Source organism: Topomyia yanbarensis, chromosome 2 (genome assembly GCF_030247195.1).
Source record: "Topomyia yanbarensis strain Yona2022 chromosome 2, ASM3024719v1, whole genome shotgun sequence".
Lineage (NCBI taxonomy): Eukaryota > Metazoa > Arthropoda > Insecta > Diptera > Culicidae > Topomyia > Topomyia yanbarensis.
In genome coordinates, this window is record NC_080671.1 from 366,318,647 (window position 1) to 366,336,704 (window position 18,058).

General features: G+C 41.5%; 1 protein-coding gene across 18 annotated transcripts in view; it reads left to right on the forward strand.

Annotated features, from left to right (window-relative positions):
- LOC131684446 (voltage-dependent calcium channel type A subunit alpha-1) overlaps positions 1 to 18,058 on the forward strand; it is a 481,660-nt gene that overhangs the window by 397,046 nt on the left and 66,556 nt on the right. For 15 of the 18 annotated variants that reach the window (XR_009304654.1, XM_058967322.1, XM_058967325.1 and 12 more), the window contains one exon: positions 676 to 717. The exons of the other annotated variants lie outside the window; for them this stretch is intronic. Coding sequence is in view for 14 of the 15 variants with exons in the window: in XM_058967322.1 (XP_058823305.1) it covers positions 676 to 717 (42 nt within the window). In the remaining variant the exon portion in view is untranslated. The remainder of the gene's footprint in view (positions 1 to 675; positions 718 to 18,058) is intronic. 18 annotated transcript variants of the gene reach the window in all.

An 18,058-nucleotide genomic window follows, 5' to 3' on the forward strand; every position in this document is an offset into this window, starting at 1 on the left:
ATGAACGAAAGTAATCGTTGTGGTTTTTTATTGTTGATCGTTTTGAACAGTTTTGAGCGATACGATCAGATCAATCCTATTGTTGTTCCTACTCGCTTCAGCTAGTGAAGTGACGTTGATTGTTCTCGGTTAAATATGATTTTCAATTGGTTCCTTAGATCTTATTTCTTCTGTTCGTGTATTCTTTTATTGGACTGACTAGAGTTTTATTCGTCTAGTGAAAAATTGTTTAGTACACGACACTGATTCCGTACTTTATCTCTGTCTTTGAACGTTCTATTTCTCTACTTTTAAGTTTTAGTCGGATTATGTGTTTAGATCAAAAATTGTTTTCCTTCGTTGATCGCTCCCTTAGTTGTATCACTCCGTCTATTTTACAGTCAGTTTCGTTTCAATACATATTATTTATCTGATATAATGGAACCCTGAATTGCAGATCTACAGCATATTTTGAAATAGTTCCCTAAATATAGAAAAAAAAACGAAAGACAAATATTACAATTCAATACCTCAGGTACCGTTTCTACCAAGCAGAGTAACGCGAATCATATCGTTTGGCATACCTTTATTTCAAAGTAGGTAGAACAGAAATAGAAACAATCTCATTAGCAGTAAGATCAGCAGAGAACTGAAATCAACACAAAGTCGTAATACCATGGCCGTTCACTTTTACAGGGTCAAGATGCAGACAATAATAGTCCCACGGCCAAACTGCCGGTATTACTCACTTTTTTATTATCTTATCTTCTTATTCAATGCTACAATCAGTTTGTTTTCGATTTTATCCCGTTCCGTTTTTTTAATCTTTTTTTATACCTTTCTTTTTATTGCTCTTCTTTATTTATCGAATTGTTTGGACTTATTTCAAAAACTTTCACTTACGCATTGTGTGTTGTTTGATTACCTTGAGTTTTGACGAGCTTCCAGCCTCTGCGAAGTTTCGATCTAGAATAGAAAGTACCAGGTTATTTTAGGATCTTTCGGTCGCTAATTCCACTTTTTTTCCTCAACTTTACTGCAGTTAGACTAGATAAATGCCGGTTTGAAACTTATAATTAACTTTGGAACACTTATATAGTGATTGAATCACACGCCAAAATACATTAACTACACAAAACCACCGAACACTGCCATTAATGGAAAGTAACACATACACAAATTTAAATTTCTAGCAAAGCTCAGGGTAGGCTTTAATACCTGTAGAGTAGTTTCTCTGCAAATAGGTTTAGTTAAATATTGATTATCTTGAAACTGATACTAAATAGCACAACCACTAAAAAACACTCAACGGTGAAGAATAAAGGTCATACGAGCATCAACCCGGGATAGCGAATATCACTTCCAAATAAAAATTATTTAATCCCAAGAAAAGACGTTGGAGAATTTTCTAGATGTTGCAGTTTGATTTGGTAGGCTGTATTAGAATTCAATCATAGAGAATCATAGTTTCACTATAATCAGGAATCTAAGAAAGTTCTCTTGAGTAGATGGGTTTGTTTCCACGCAGCTGCATGCTATTATATCAACTATTGCTAGAGATCACCTTTTTGATTAGTTCTTCCTAATTAGACTTATATGCAATGAGTTTCTAGAATTTTCCTGCAATTCCCTATCATCTAATTAGTTCCATATGAATATGGTTCTCAAACTCATATAGTTTCAATCATTTTAGCAGAGTATTTAGTCCTTTATTTTCACAAGTCAAGTAAATGAAACCCGATTTCGAAACAATAAGCAAAATTGGATCAAGAGTCGCCCATAAACCACTTGATTATTCATCAGGAAGCAGTCCTTAGCTAATAGCTTAGATAATATATAATATTTTCTTTAAATTTATTAAAGCAAAAATTGGGTAATGAAACTTTTGCGCGCAAAATCTTTTACTAATTTAGTTATGGAATTTGCGTTTCCACTTCGTCTCATCAGAATCCGACACTACTAACCGGAATGACGCTACCTCCAAAAACGGATACATCCGTGTACCTGCTTTTGGAGCTAGCGGCAATTCGACGCTAGCTTAGTTCGCGGCACTAAGATAGTGTCGGATTATGATGAGACGTAGTCGAAAGGCAAATTCCATAATCATTCGACAAAATTGCTTTGAAATTTAGTCAACGTTTGCATAACTGCAACTGGATTACAGTGTCTAGCGTATTTCAGTGTAATAATATGCCATTTTATAACCCTATTCAAAACACACACTTATATATAAACCTTACTCGACACACCTGAATGCATTTGTCTTAGGGACACCTTTATACTATTGTCAGAGCTAGCTATAGAAAACCAGCGTCGCAGCTACCTAATCCATTGTTGTACTGGATACCAGCAAATAAAGACACATTTGTGACATGGTGTCAGAAACGGGATTTCTATCAGGAAAACGATTTCCTAGCTTGTGAATAAGTACTATTAGCTCGCGCGTTTTAAATTCGACTGGTTTTGCCGATTTCGTTTTGGCAGAAGCGCCGCAGGTGAATGATTTTCGCAGATTGGTTGTTGTGAAAATCAGTACGACGGAGGAGGAAGATGGCGTCCGGATTCGATCATCGTCTACCGCAGCCACTTGACTGTGCTAACCTTGCTAAGGAATGGCCACGGTGGAAGCAGCTGTTCAGTATCTATCTTCGAGCGAACAATAAAATGAAGGAATCGGAAACGAATAAGATTGCAACGTTCTTGTGGCTGATCGGCCCACGCGGGGTAGAAATTTTCAATTCTCTTTTCCCGAACTACGGTAGCATGGAAAGCATGTTTGGACAGGGCGAGAATGCAGCGACAGGAGAGAATGATGGCGAGGATAGATTTGAAGATGCTCAGGATGAAGTGATTACGCATACTCTTGCGGAAATCGTTACAGCGTTTGATAACTACTGCCTCCCTCGAAAAAATGTTGCTATGGAGGCCTTCAAATTTAACTCCATTGGGCAGAAAGAAAAGCAAACGTTTGCCGAATTCGAGACGGAATTGAGAACGCAAGTACAGTACTGCGAGTTTAGCTGTGCTAATTGTCAGACGTCCTACAGTGACCGTATGCTACGCGACAGGATAATAATCGGAATCCAGGACAAAAAGCTGCAACTGAAGCTGTTGGATGGCAGGGACGACCCTCTAGCAAAGATCATTGAAACATGTAAAATCTTTGAGGCCGCATCAGAGAACAAACAGCTACTTGATCGAAAAGCTAATCTTCTGGAAGTGAAGCTGGTTTCGAAGGAGGAAAATGCTCCGGAAATTAAAAACGTGGATGTAGTTGTACGCAGTCGGTGCTACAATTGTGGACGGCAGTATACTCCGAATCATCGGAAGGTCTGTCCGGCCTTGAACGCAGCGTGTCACTCGTGTGGTGACGTAGGTCACTACAGCAAGTGCTGTCGTAAGAAGTCGACGAAGCAACCGATAAGCAGCCAGAGACCATTGAAGCAGGACAAGAAGAATTACAAGGTGGTGAATTCTATTAATTGGAGCGACGCTGGTAAGTTATCGGGTGTAGATCAGGTAGACGATGCATTCAAGGTGAACATAAATGAAAAAAATACTAAATCTTTTAGAATAAGTTCCAATACGGTGTGTGGCCAAGATGATGGATTCCGGCCATGGAGAAAAGTGTATCGTATTGAAGATGAAGATGTGTGGTTCAAATTGGATACAGGATCTGATGTTAATTGCATTCCCATGGGTGTAGTAGAGAAACTCCGCCTTCCCATTGATGATTTTAAAGATACTTTGATTTATGATTATAGTTCGAATAGAATAAAAATACATGGACAGGTAAAGTTGGTCTGCTTTGATTATACAAGTAATCGTTCGTATGGTGCTACTTTTCTCGTTGTCGATACTTCTTTTGAACCATTGCTGGGTTTAAAATGTTGTGTCGAGTTTGGATTGATAAAACGTTTAAGCATGGTAGAAGGTCGTTTGAAGTTTCCCAAAGATAGTAAAGAGTTCGTTGCATGTTTTCGTGACATTTTTGAAGGATTGGGTAAATTTCCAGGAAAGTGTTCAATTACTCTTAAAGAAAACTCTGTTCCGTCGTTGCACTATCGAAAGCGAATTCCATTAGCTCTTCATGATCGCCTGAAATCGGAACTTGAGCATTTGGTGAGAGAAGATGTGATTTCTCCTGTTGACTACCCCACCGATTGGGTCAGCAATATGCAACTGGTAGAGAAGGCAAATGGCAAACTGCGTATATGTATTGATCCTAAGCCACTTAATAAGTGCATCAACCGGGAACACTTTCTCATCCCTACTCAAGAGGATTTGTTCAGCAGTTTGAGCGGGAAACACGTTTTCACTGTTCTTGACCTGAGTAGCGGATTCTGGCAGATGGAATTAGATCGTCAAAGCTCCGATTTAACAACATTCATGACACCGTTTGGACGGTTCAGATGGCAGCGAGTACCGTTCGGTCTAAATAATGCTCCTGAGATGTTTCAGAGAAAGATGGTGACAATGTTTGGCGATCTTCCGGGTGTTGTAGTTTATTTCGATGATGTCATGATTGCTGGTAAGGATGAAGAAGAGCATGACAGAGCATTGGCCAGTGTTGTAGAACGAGCGCGACAGAATAATGTCAAATTCAACGCGGAAAAATTGCAATACCGCAAAAATACCGTATCTTTTATGGGAAGTGTTATTGGCGATGGAGAAATGCAACCATTAGATAAGGATATTCGGGCAATCACACGTATGCCAAAGCCTTCGTGTGTGGCAGATGTCACCAGGTTGTTGGGTCTTTTAAAATATTTAGCCAAATATATTCCTAACCTATCTAAACGTACAGCTAACCTACGCAAACTAACTCACCTTGGCGCTAAATGGGAGTGGAATGATACACATGATGAGGAACTGAAGGATTTACTCTCATCCATTAGTACTAAGCCGACGCTAGCAATTTATGATCCAAGTAAGCATTGTATTGTTCAGACTGATAGTTCTAAAGATGGACTTGGTTGTGTTTTACTGCAAGACCACGGTCCTGTCGCGTATGCGTCCCGTACCTTGACCAGTAGTGAGCAAAAATGGGCTCAAATTGAGAAGGAGCTTCTGGCAGTAGTTTTTGCATGCAAAAGATTCCATCATTTCTTGTACGGTCGAGAATTCATAGTTCAATCGGACCACAAGCCTCTGGAGACCCTCGTGACGCGAGACATTGATGATGTTACGCCTCGGTTACAGCGAATGTTCATGATTCTGCTCAAGTATCCCGGACTTTCAATCATGTATACCCCTGGCAAAGATGTGGCTGTTGCTGATTGTCTTTCTCGTGCTCCATTGCCAGATGCAGATGAATCTAACGCAGATCTTCAGAGTGTTGTACATACTTTGACTAAGAATGCTTGTATGTCGAAGGAAAATTATGACCGATACTTGCAAACCCTTGCTTCAGATGAACGTTATACCCGCATAGTAAAGTACGTCGTTAACGGGTGGCCTTCATTCCATCAGCTTGACGATCTGAGTCAACTGTTCTACAAACTCCGTGAAGAGCTCCATTATGAAAATGGCTTGTTGTTTAAAAATCATCGTTTGGTGATACCAACTGCCTTGCAAAGCTTAATTTGTAAATGGTTACATGGCGCCCATTTGGGGATCGAGAAGACGCTTGCTAAAGCCAGAATTCAGTTTTTCTGGCCTGGAATGACGAACGATGTGAAGGAAATGGTTTCTTCGTGTACAATTTGTGAAAAATTTCAGCGTAATAACTGTAAGGAGCCATTGGTGCAAGATGAAATGCCAGAATTTCCGTTTCAAAGAGTTTCAACTGATATCTACGAGTATGGTGGTCATGATTGGTTGGTTGTGATTGACGCTTATTCAGGGTTTATTTGTTCTGACAGATTGCAAGATAAAACTATGGCCAGTGTGTGCAAGTTGTTCGATAAATTCTTTAATTGTTACGGATACCCCACTGTAGTGCGATGTGACAACGTACCATTCAATTGCCTTGAATCTGAAAAGTATGCTAACCGGAACAATATCAGGTTTGAGTTCTCCAGTCCACGTTACCCTCAAAGTAATGGCCTTGCTGAAAAGGCAGTGGCGATAGCCAAGAACATACTGAAGCGTTGCTATGAAGTTGGAGAAGTAGACCAGTTTCTATATCGTCTATTAGAATACAACTCTACGCCTGTTGCTAGCATGAAACTTTCACCTAGCCAGTTATTCTTCGGACGACAAATCAAAACACGTTTACCAATGGATGAGGCTCTTCTGATTCGCGAAAAGTTTGATGAACGCATCGTACGCAGCAGAATTGAAAAGAAGCGAAACACCCAAAAGCGATATTATGACCGCTCTGCTAAACAACTCCCGCTTTTGAAGGTTGGCGATCTTATTCTCTTCAAGAAAAACTCGAAGGAATGGCACTACGGCAAGATCATACGTGATGTAAACGGTAGTTCTTTTGTAATTAAAGACAACTTTGGTACTCACTATCGTCGAAACCGTAGATTTATTACCAAAACTACAAACGACGAAAGCAACAGTAGTGATTTATTATTGGAAGAAGATCTATCAAGTTTTCATCATACTGTGCGCAAACCAACGAGTCTCCCGCAGAAGTCTGGATTTTGTGAGAGTTCTTCTGAGAGTGCCAGCTCAGATGGAAAGATGAGTGATCGATCTCCTGGTGGGCCTGTCGTAATGGATGACTCGCCGACCAGTCACGAAATATTTGATGGCCATACTCTCGCTGGCCCTTCTTCACAAGTTTTGAATCATTCTTTGGATCCTTCTCAAGATGCTTCATCCTCTGTCGATTCCCCCCATGTAACACGCAGTGGTCGTTCGGTAATTCCTCCAAAACGTTATGGTGATTGGGTGGTTTAATAGATTATTTCAACGTCCTATAAGTAAACTCGAATACAATAGTATGAAATAATAAAAAACAAAAAGAAAGCGTGTAATAATATGCCATTTTATAACCCTATTCAAAACACACACTTATATATAAACCTTACTCGACACACCTGAATGCATTTGTCTTAGGGACACCTTTATACTATTGTCAGAGCTAGCTATAGAAAACCAGCGTCGCAGCTACCTAATCCATTGTTGTACTGGATACCAGCAAATAAAGACACATTTGTGACATTCAGTTCGGGCAATTCCACAGCGACATTTGAATAGGGCTGTATAATAGATTTGTAAGCAAACTTTTTTCTGCCGATTCCTCTTAATTTGATATAATTTCAACCCAGAAAACATTTTCAATTGATTCTACCAAGGGTTGAGATGATGATTCATGTGTACTTTTCATGCAATTCAACTCGGCAGCGGAATAAAGAGCGAAAAAAGTTTGTTTACAAAAATCTCGTTAGCCCTTTTGCAGAATTAATATTGAATTGTCAATATCGATGGAAGTGGGCATAGCGTAGTTGGTAAATCGATTGCCTTGTACGCAGCTCACCTGGGTTCGAATCCCAACCCCGCACATAGGGTTAGAGATTTTTTAAAGTGATTTTTCTAACCCGAAGAGGCGAATGACATTAAGGTTAAAACCTCTATAATCAAAATTTAAAAAAAATATCCGTAGATTGTGCGTGTCTTGTTTGTTTACTGGGAGATTCACTACACTGAAGTCTTTAATAGCGTTAAATATTCATAGTTGTGAAGCCGAGAGCTAGGTTTTTGAAATAAGCTAAAACTGTGAGTTTGTTTTATATTTACATGATGTAAAGGGCGAACACGAAATTATTGCGACACCGAAAATGTCATGCCAATTTTCTTGTAATGTTTAAAATCGAACCAAAATTTTAAAGTGGTTTTATACATATATTTACATCAAAAATCAAAAGAAAAGTTAATCGATAGAGCCTTGAGTGTAAAATAGAACGCATTTTCGCTTGATGCCCTCCATCAAAGTCTTTACAGTGTCATCCGGTACCAGTTTCTCAGTTTTTTTTTTCCATTTTCTTAACATGTCCTTCTCGGCTTTGACTGTCTTCTTGCTCTTCCGAAGTTCCCGCTTCATCATTGCCCATTACTGCTCCACCGGGCGCAGCTCCGGACAGTTTGGCGGATTCATGTCCTGGCCAAAATAGCGGAGCTTCGTCGTGCTGCTGCAAGAACGGCAAAAGGCGCTTCTCGAGGCACTCAGATTTGTAGATCTCGCCATTTACTGTGCCCTTTGTCACGAAAGGCTCACTCCTCAGTCCGCAAGAGTAGATGGCCTGCCAAATGAGATATTTGGAGGCGAACTTCGACATTTTGTCGCCCACATAGAACTTGCTCTTGCCGGTGAAAAATTCCAACCCAGAAATTTGCTTAAAATCGGCTTTTATATACGTTTCGTCGTCCATCACACAGCAGCCATATTTTGTCAGCATCTTCTCGTAGAGCTTCCGTGCCCGAGTTTTAGCCGTCTATTGTTGCCGCTCATCGCGGTTTGGGAAGTTCTGTACCTTGTATGTATGTAGTCCAGCTCTTTTCTTTGCATTCTAGACGTAGCTCTGCGACATGCCGATCTTTTTAGCCAAATCACGGCTTGAGACGTTGGGATTTGCTTTAAACATCCGCTTCACCTTTCCCTCCGTCTTTTTGTTTTCCGGTCCCGGTTTTCTTCCAGCTCCTTTGCAGTGGTCCGACGTCAACCGTTTCAACACTCTGGAGACGGTTGAATGGTGAATGTTCAACATTTTTCCCAACTGCCGGTGCGACAGGTCAGAAAATTCCAAGTGTTTGGAAAGAATTTGTTCTCTCGACTCGCGTTGGTTCACCTCCATTTTCGTTGAATCGAAAAACACGACTTCGAGTTTGACAGCATGTAAACAATACACATCAATGAGAAAGTTTGCAAAATTTGGTTGATTTTTACCCAATGGTAAAAAAGTTATGCCCTGTTGAATGTGTCGCAATAATTTCGTGTTCGCCCTTTAAAAGATACATATAATACACCGAATAGCAATGATTGACAGTTAGAGCTCGTGATTGACAATCGCATCTCGTCGACAGCGTCGTGGGGGGTCATGTATTTCTCTCCCGTCATTGTACACGTCAGTATCAGCATCGTTGTTGCTGCCTCGATGTACGTAATCGGATGTTTTTCCTTATTTCTTGGTATTACGAGTCAAAACTGTTAACACCTTGTCGCTGGTAGTTGTGTCTGCAATTATGGTACTGGTTGTTGATTTTGAGGTACTTGACGCAGGTTTTTCGGTTGGTATTATTACCTAAAGAGCAGCCAGCAACTTGGCATGGTAATGATTTTGCGAGTTGGAATTTATTTTCGTTTATGATTTTTTCTCAACAGCACGAATCAATTTGTCCCTAATGTGAGCTTGAGCTTGTGCGACCACCCCTGGCTGCTACTCCGTTATCGATCTGGACTAGCTGAAATTACATGGAGAATAAGTAGATAATTATGCTTGGGAATAGCGAAACATCTTTCAATGTGCAACTCCTGGTAATCCTAAAGTATTGATCAATACCGGCGCCGGCCAGGCCCGAACATAGATCGCGGAAGGAAAGGGAAAGAATGGTTAGTTCGATACTTGCTTTTGCTAGAGGCCGTATAGGCGTATAAGTATCACAGGAGGAGGATGTTTTTGTTAGTAAGAGTATAGAAGTTGGATCACTTCTTCTTTACCGACGCCAGTGAGGTGACTTCACTATCTGAACTAGAAATCGATCCACCAAACTCATAGACCGGGGACCAACGGCTTCACTTCCCTTCCGAAGGAAGACGTGACCACAGATTTTTTCACCTCAGAAAAATCTCAATGACCTCGGCTGGAATTGAACCCAGGGAAATTGGAATGAGTGGCGGTCACGCTTACCACTTAACCACCGGCGCCGTCAGGAATCAATTTGTCCTTAATGTGTGCAATGAACCCTCTTTGTAAAGATACTATCGTAATGGCGATGGGGTTTCTACTGCCGGGTCAGCTAGCTAGGTACAATTACAACACAGAACAGTACACAGCCTGAATTCTTCAATCCAGAAAGAATTATGAATTCTACTGATAAAGCCTATAGGTCTTTTCCACACTGGGCTAACAACAATAACATATATTTGAATTTTAGCTCCCTTTACAATGGTTCCCGTAGACTTATACGGAACAAAATCTTTAATCCATTTGATCGATTCGGTTGTCGTTACTACAACTGCACATTTTTTAGATAAAATGTATATATAATATATATCTAGATGTAAGTTTAGATATGTTAAATAAAGTTTTGAATGCATATTCATATTAAGTTTATAGGCATTGGAATTTCAGATATAAACACAGATACGAACTTCTGCTTTTGACCTTCTATTCGTTTTTTATCGATAATTATAAAATGATTATTGTATCGAAAATTCAAAATGCTGGCTGCAAAATGGCGGATCTCGCCGGCTTCAACGCGTGAAACATCATCCTTCTTTGTCAAGTGAAGGGCCTCTCGTAGTTAACTGAAATGAGAAATTTATGAAAATATCCTTACTTTTCACGCTTTTCTTCCCCACAGAACTACGTCACGGTATTACCTTGTGGGGCCGGGTATCGTTGTGCTTTCGTCGCACCTCTTTCTTCTGTTCTATCTCGAAGCCCAACTTGGTTCATGGAATGGCTCGACCTGTAAGCTTTGATTTAACTCTCGATTCTTCTCTTACTTCTTGTCTCCATCTATCACGTCGCCATTAGCCCTCGTCCTCGTGAGCCGCTTAGATTGCCCTCGATACCGATGTACGTTTCTGTGAGCCACTAAGCTCCTCGCTTCGTCTACTCCCCCGCGATGGACCTAGCCTACTTAACGGGCCAACCAGTAGGTGATGAGGTCCATCCAGCGATTCCGGGTGGAGCGTAGCTTCCGGTTCACTGGCGGCCCAACGACCCACTGCTAGCTATTCGACACGGTGTACTCGGTCTAATCCCCGGCGGTGGATCTAGCCTACTCACGAGCTACCCGGTAGGATGTTGAGGTCGTTCTTGTGCTAAGCCAGCTGCAACTTGAAGTTAGCCATCCCGGTTTCCATGATGCCTGTTGTCTCTGTCGTCAACATCTCCACCTCCTCAAGGGTATCGCCCGTTATCGTTAAGACAACATCATCTGCCAATCCGGACGATCTCCACTCCCCCGGGCAGGTCCAGTCTTAACACTCCTTTGTACATTATATTCCAGAGCGTTGAGCCGAGTATGGAGCCCTGAGGTACTCCCGCCGTGACCCTAATCGACCTCTGTCCCATGTTCGTTTCGTAGACCAGTACTCGGTTCTGGAAGTAACTTTTGAGAACCTTGCCCAGATAGTCCGGAACCTGCATTCTGTGCAACGCTACGGCGATAGCCCCCAGCTAGCAATGTTGAACGCATCCTTCACGTCTATCGTTACCACGGTGCAGTAGCGATTATCCCTTCTTTCTTGCTTCAATGCTTTTTCCGCATTCGCGATGACTGTGCCGATGGTGTCCTCCGTTGATATCCTTTTCCGGAACCCGAACTGCCTCTGCGATAGTCCGTTCTCACTTTCAGCGTAGGTCGTCAGCCTGTTGAGGATGACCCTTTCCAGGAGCTTACCAAGGCATATAGGCCTATGTGATGCTTGATCTCCTGGTGGTTTTGGCAGCAACACCAGCTTCGGTATCTTCCATTTATCCGGGAAGTAGCCTTCGTCCAGGCATTTCTATAGGACTATCCTGAATATGTCCGGAAATGCCAGGATCGCAGCTTTCAGTGCCACTTGGGGATACCATCCGGTCCGTGGAGCTTTCTTCGCTTTCAGCCCTTTTGCCACTTAAGGAGCTTGCCGTTGGAAACTCGATTGTCGCCTACATTTCCACCGTCTGCATCAACGTACAGTGTAGGCGGCCATGCGGTTGGGTCGTGCTCCGGGAAAAGACCATTAACGATAATTTTCATCTTGTCGGCGCACATTTCGACTGGCGTCATTTGACCCTTGAACCTGGCCACAACGTCACGGTAAGCATTGTCCCAGGGGTTAGCGTCCACTTCTCTGCACAGCTCCTTGTAGCAGGTGGATTTGCTTAGCACTATCTTGCGTTTAACCCTTTCATGCCGAACTTTGTTCTAGTGCATGTAGGGTTTCAAAACCATTTTTCCTTAAAAACGGTGGGATCAAGAAACACTATAAGCTGCTTAATGTTTACTTTCCAATGCTCAATACAATTCTCCTAGAATATTTACAATAGTCCAATAATGTGGAAAATGTAGCCAAAGGCAGTCTAAATTGATGAGTTTTATCATTTTTCAATAATATTGCAACGCAACGAAGATATATGAAAAAATCATTTTCCGTTGTCAACGTAAACTGTCCCTGGCAGCACTGCTCATCAGAATCTAATCAGACTAATTGCAATAACTTCATTTCTAGAGCTGATCCTTATAACTGTTAGTATTCAAATGAAAGGCAATAGTCACATTTATTAGCCTTACTTGTGTTTGTGAGCAAATCTTGCCTCAATCAAAAGTTATAACTATTTAAAAACATTTTTGTCCACTAACAACATGGGCATGAAGGGGTTAAAAGCGGCCCTGGCCGCTCGGAATGTTACCTTACACTCTTCTCTGACTGCCTCAGATCTTGCTCTCTGAACGCTGGCAAATCCCGGAGGATGCTTGGCCTTTCGTTCCATCAGTACTCCGGACGCCGGTAGTTCCTCAGCTCCATTTTCCTCGGCATGCCCTAGCTACTGTTTCCGACAGCTCATCGGCACTCGGAATTGAAGTGACGCTGTCGGCACGAAGTGCTTCCACAAAAAGGTCCTTGTCAAAGTCCTTTATTTCCACTTCTGCTCGCCTGTCCTCACTCTCGGCGATACCGTACAATTTCGCCGACCAATGATGTAGTGGATCGCTTGATGGTCACTATGTGTGTACTGCTTACTAACTCGCCAATTCATGTTAGCAACGCGCCGCAGAATGTTACGTCGATGATAGATTCCCGACCGTCTCACAGTGGCGGGTTTTTGAGCAAAAGTCGGACAAAACCAAAAATGTTGCCCAATCTGGCTGAAAATTACATGCTAAGGTAATTTTGGGGTGCTGAGTTCATTTTTAATGTCAAAAGTTATAAAAGATGAGATAAATTTTCCCATACAGTGTTATCGAACCTTTCTTATAGGCATAATACCATTTTCACGATAAATCTTTTTTTACTGATGGGCTATATTAATAACAACTTAAAAATTGGATGAAACTACTCCCAATCTCTACAAAAAGTGTTTGTTTATTTTTTTTCAGCTTTTCAGAATCTTGGTGATTATTGTTATATTTCAATAATCACCGCGATTCTCCATATCAGCAAACATTTAAAAATATTGATTTTAACCCCTCCGAGCAAAAAGGGGCAAAACGAGACTTTGCAATTCGGAAAGTAGAGATGATTTCTCATAGGATGTATAATAAATTACCGTTCCGAACTTTTTCACCTGATTGTACAGAATACATTTGGTCGATGTTAAGTCAGAGCGGACTTAGTGACATTGAATTGATTTCAAGAAAAACGAGTTTAAAGTTTTAATCGCAGCATCTTTTACGTTATAATTAGAAATTCATTTTTGCTATAATTCTGGCTTATTGTAACATATTTCAAATCTGATAAAAGTCCAATGTAACTGAAGAAATTTTTTATCCAGCACAATGATTATCTCATTTTTTAGGGTTTTGCGACTTAGTCCGGTTTGACTTAACACCGACCATTTGTGAAAAAAAAGAATTGGCTAGCAATCCACTTAAGATATATTTGTAAAAATGAAACATAGTTCTAATCAAATTTGGCGAACATGTTGAAATGATCAGCAATGTTCTTTAAATGCCCCTTAAAATGAAACTAATTGTGCTCAAATCGGATTAAAACCAGACCTGAACCCAGAAGCTTGAAAATTAAAAAACCCGACCCGAGCTCGAAATATTAAAATTTGAAAAACCCGAACCCGACCCAAGCCCGAACATTTTAAAATTGCAAAACCCGAACCCGACCGAAAATAAAAATTTTGTAAAGCGCGAGCCCGACCCGAACCCGATATTTTCAAAATTTAAAAACCCGGAACCCGACACGAACCCGAGAAGATTAAATTTACAAAACCCGAACCCGACCAGAAACCCGTCGGGTTCGGGTCGGGTCCAATTTTCGGGTCCAAAAACCCGAACCCGACCATCTTTAATAACTACCTTTTAGAATACAGTTTACTTATTTTTTTTTTATTCAAATCGTTTATTTGATAAGGCACGTTGCGTTAGCTTAAAGGTGCCAATTTTGTTTTGTTTTACATTTTAAATTGCTTAAAACTAGGGGATTACATATTGATTTTTTTTAAATGAAACTAATGCGATTTTATAGCTATCTTATATATCTACACAAGGGGATAATATTATTTTCGTAAGATTAGGTGGGTCATTTAGTTTTTGTGGCAATATGGTTTGACATTTTTATCAGTGAGATTATTGGAGCAAATAATGTTTAACTAAGGGGGACAATTTTTTACGACTATCTTAAAAGTAAGAATAACTAGAGGGCATGATTGAATTTTGTAAAGATTCGTAATTATAGTTATTTTTGTGGGTAGTAGAGTTGGGCATTTTCAACGAGATTATATAATATAAGAAGAGACAAGAAGAGCTAAATGCTTCGTGATTTAGGGGGGGGGGGGGGGGTAGGGGTGTTACTTCTGGGTAAAAGAGTCAGGGGAGGGAGGGTAGACAAAGATGGCAGGGAGAGAAAATTATTTCAGTTTCAGGCATCGTGAGATCAACGGATGGATTACAAACTCGGGTGGCCTTCATCAGGGGAATCATGTACTGGGACGCCGGGTGGTCCTCCTCAAGATGGCAGGGGTTTTTCCAGACGATTTCGTAGTACGGCTCAGATATGGATCGGCTACATTTCGAGTTAAGCGTGTTATGTTCGTGCCGTAGGTCCCGTGTTTGTTGGCTCATTCGATACAGATGCTTCGATACAGGTGGAACAGAGTTCTGAGAATGATAAGGAAAATAAGAAGGGGCAGTTAGACTTGTATGTTGGTGGTTTTGAGGAACGTGTATATAAGGGACATATAGAGGACATCGCGGCTTGCCAGCACATCTCGAACCGGGACGTTGGTTGGTCTTCCTCGGGCCCGCAGGGTATCCATTAGCCGAGACCTGGCGGAACTGTACTCGGTGCACGCCCAGACAATGTGCTCGATGTCGTGATAGCCGTCGCCACAAGCACAGATACCACTCTCCACGAGCCCAATACGTCGGAGATGTGCATCCAGCGTGTAATGGTTTGCCATGAGTCGGGACATCACACGAATGAAGTCACGACCCACATCCATCCCCTTGAACCAAGGTTTCGTCGATACCTTAGGGATTATCGAATGTAGCCACCTTCCCAGCTCCCCACTGCTCCACGAAGTTTGCCAACTTTCGAGGGTTCTCTGATGAGTAATACTGAAAAATTCGCTGAAGCAAATTGGTCTTTCGTAAACGTCTCCTTCTAAGGCACCCACCTTAGCTAAGGAGTCTGCCTTCTCATTGCCCGGAATAGAGCAATGAGAAGGGACCCATACCAAGGTAATCTGGAAAGAGTTGTCAGATAAAGCACTCAGTAGCTCCCGTGTTTTCCCCAAAAAATACGAGGAGTGCTTTCCAATACAGTTTACTTATGTTAACCTCAAAGCCTTAGTTTATGCGTATTAAAACTTAATAACAAATAATCAAAAATCAATTACTTTAATGATAGTCTGCTGAAACGGCAATGTTTGGCAGCTACTGACATAGAATAGCGTCTATGTGAACAAATTCTAATTTTAAATGTGAAAAACCATATAACAAAACGTATTTTTAGACGTGATTAACATAACTGAGCTCTGTTACGACAATAACTTTCAACACATCACGGGATACGAAGAAATTATTCTGGTCTAGAAACATTGGATTGAAAAAAAACATCTTCGACATTAAAGTTTCTAGGATTCCGTATCTTGTTCGGAATCATTTGCATCAAGGAGTCACCTTTGCTCTTTTTGGCACTGAGATTCTGTTTCAAGTTTGAGACAAATCGGTCATTATTCACAGGTTTTTAGAAAAGTTTGAATTTTATATAAAATATCATCTAAATATATGAAGAAATATGCACTCTGAATTTCAAGTGAACCAGACCAAATGTCATTGTTGTAATGAAGTTTGCTTACATCGTGTTTTCGTTTTTTTTTGCTGTGGAGAAAGTTCCATTTTATCTGTGTTTTACTTGCCGTTGTTCGGCGAAAGGGCTTCCAGCCGCTTGATGGACATTCTGTTTTGTTTCGTGTACTGCTCACCAGTGAAATCCTTGTGCTAAAGTGCTTTATTTCGCCATGTGAAAACTTTGTGAGTCTACGGTGAAATTGTGAGACTGCAACCTGTGTGTAATAAACCCACAAAAAAATTTACGCGCTCACTTCGCCATCTGCACGCGAGTAGTGGAAAGGGTTCCCCACAACTTTGCGCACAGCGAGATGAAATCTAGGGTGGGTTTTCAAAAGGTCGTAAGCGACAAAAGGCGGGTTGAAATCAGCCATGAGTTATAGTTGCAAGTCATACGACTCCCCCGTTAAGGACATTATACATGCGAGCCAAAACATAGCTCCTACACCGCACACACCCCTTTCTCCTGCCTAACCATGTATCTGATATGAGCAAATATAAAAATACGTTCTTCAATACACTAACCTTTCCGGTGTACCACGAAACTGCTACTTGAGGAAGCTAGAACATTTTCCTATATAATCAACCCGAGTTTTTGACGGAAATGCATCTGTAGATCTTATTTTGTGCGAAAATATCACCCCTCTTCACTTGGGGTTCTTTTCGAAACACTTCTTTTTTTTCTTTTTCTTCTTCTCTTTTTCAGAACACTTTTTCAAATGCACTGTAATCACACACCACTGAAAAAACACCCACCAAACTTTAATCGTTTACTAACTAAACTTCAAATTTTCTACCAATGTGCAGATGACCGAAGGAAAATGTCCGAAGACTGTCATGTGTGCATTTGAATTTTCACTTCGGATGCCATTTTTTTTAATGCAAACAAGCGCGTCGGTGCCTAGCAACAAGCGTGCGTTCCTGGCTTCCACATATCTTCACCTTAATGGGATTGAGAAAATTGCGGCCATTCCGGATCGATTTTCCACCGCACCTGTATTCCCGGTATGCAGCGATCCGCACTAGACCTGTTGTCTAGTTTCAACAACAACCTGTACTGGCTCTGTGACGATTGTGCTCGCTGTTTCAACGAGTGGGTTTCAGCAATCCGTTTTCGCTGCTCCCATTGGGGACACAAAAAAATTATATGAGGCTGTAGATAATTTGAACACGGTCGTCTCAAATCTCTCAAACCGTATTGAAAATCATTTTCCGGCCAATTGTGGTTCTGTAACTCAAAGAGGGCTGTTTGTCAAGCGACTTCCGGATGATCTGCCCACTCCGAAATGACGTCGCGAGGATAATGCTAAAATTCGCGCCACTGCAGCCGCTGTATGTGGTACTAGAGCCATTCAGCATGAAATCAGAACAGTTGCGGATGAGAGGGAGCAGTTTTGGGTCTATTTGAGCCGTCTTGGACCGAGCCATATAGTGGAGGAAATCGTTGCCATGATCCAAGAATGCTTTGGAATAAGCGATGCACCCAAAGCAATTTTGTTGGACAAGAAGGACACCGATCTCACGAAACTCAACTTCGTTTCTTTTCGAGTTGAGCTTTCGATCGAACTAAAGGACACTGCACTCAAAGCGTCTACTTGGTCGACTGGGTTACTCGTTCGGGAATTTAATTTCGACCAGCCAAAGCAGGATAGATTTCGCTAATGGGATGCCGGGATGCACCGCAACTGGTATTATGGAAGCCCTCGATCCCCCCGCCACAGTCTAGCTACTGCAACCAACTTTCACCAGTCGTCCCGCTCCTGTGTGCGGGAGTGGAGAAAGGGTCTTCCAAACTTCCCTCTGCGGAAAGTACCTAACCTTTCTGAATAATTCAAGCGCTGAAATGTTCCCCGATTCCGATTTCTCCGTTAATTGTACCTTTTAAGCACCAGATGCCGTTCTTCCTGCCTGCGAACCGCAGCACAGTAGGACCATTCCAAAAACG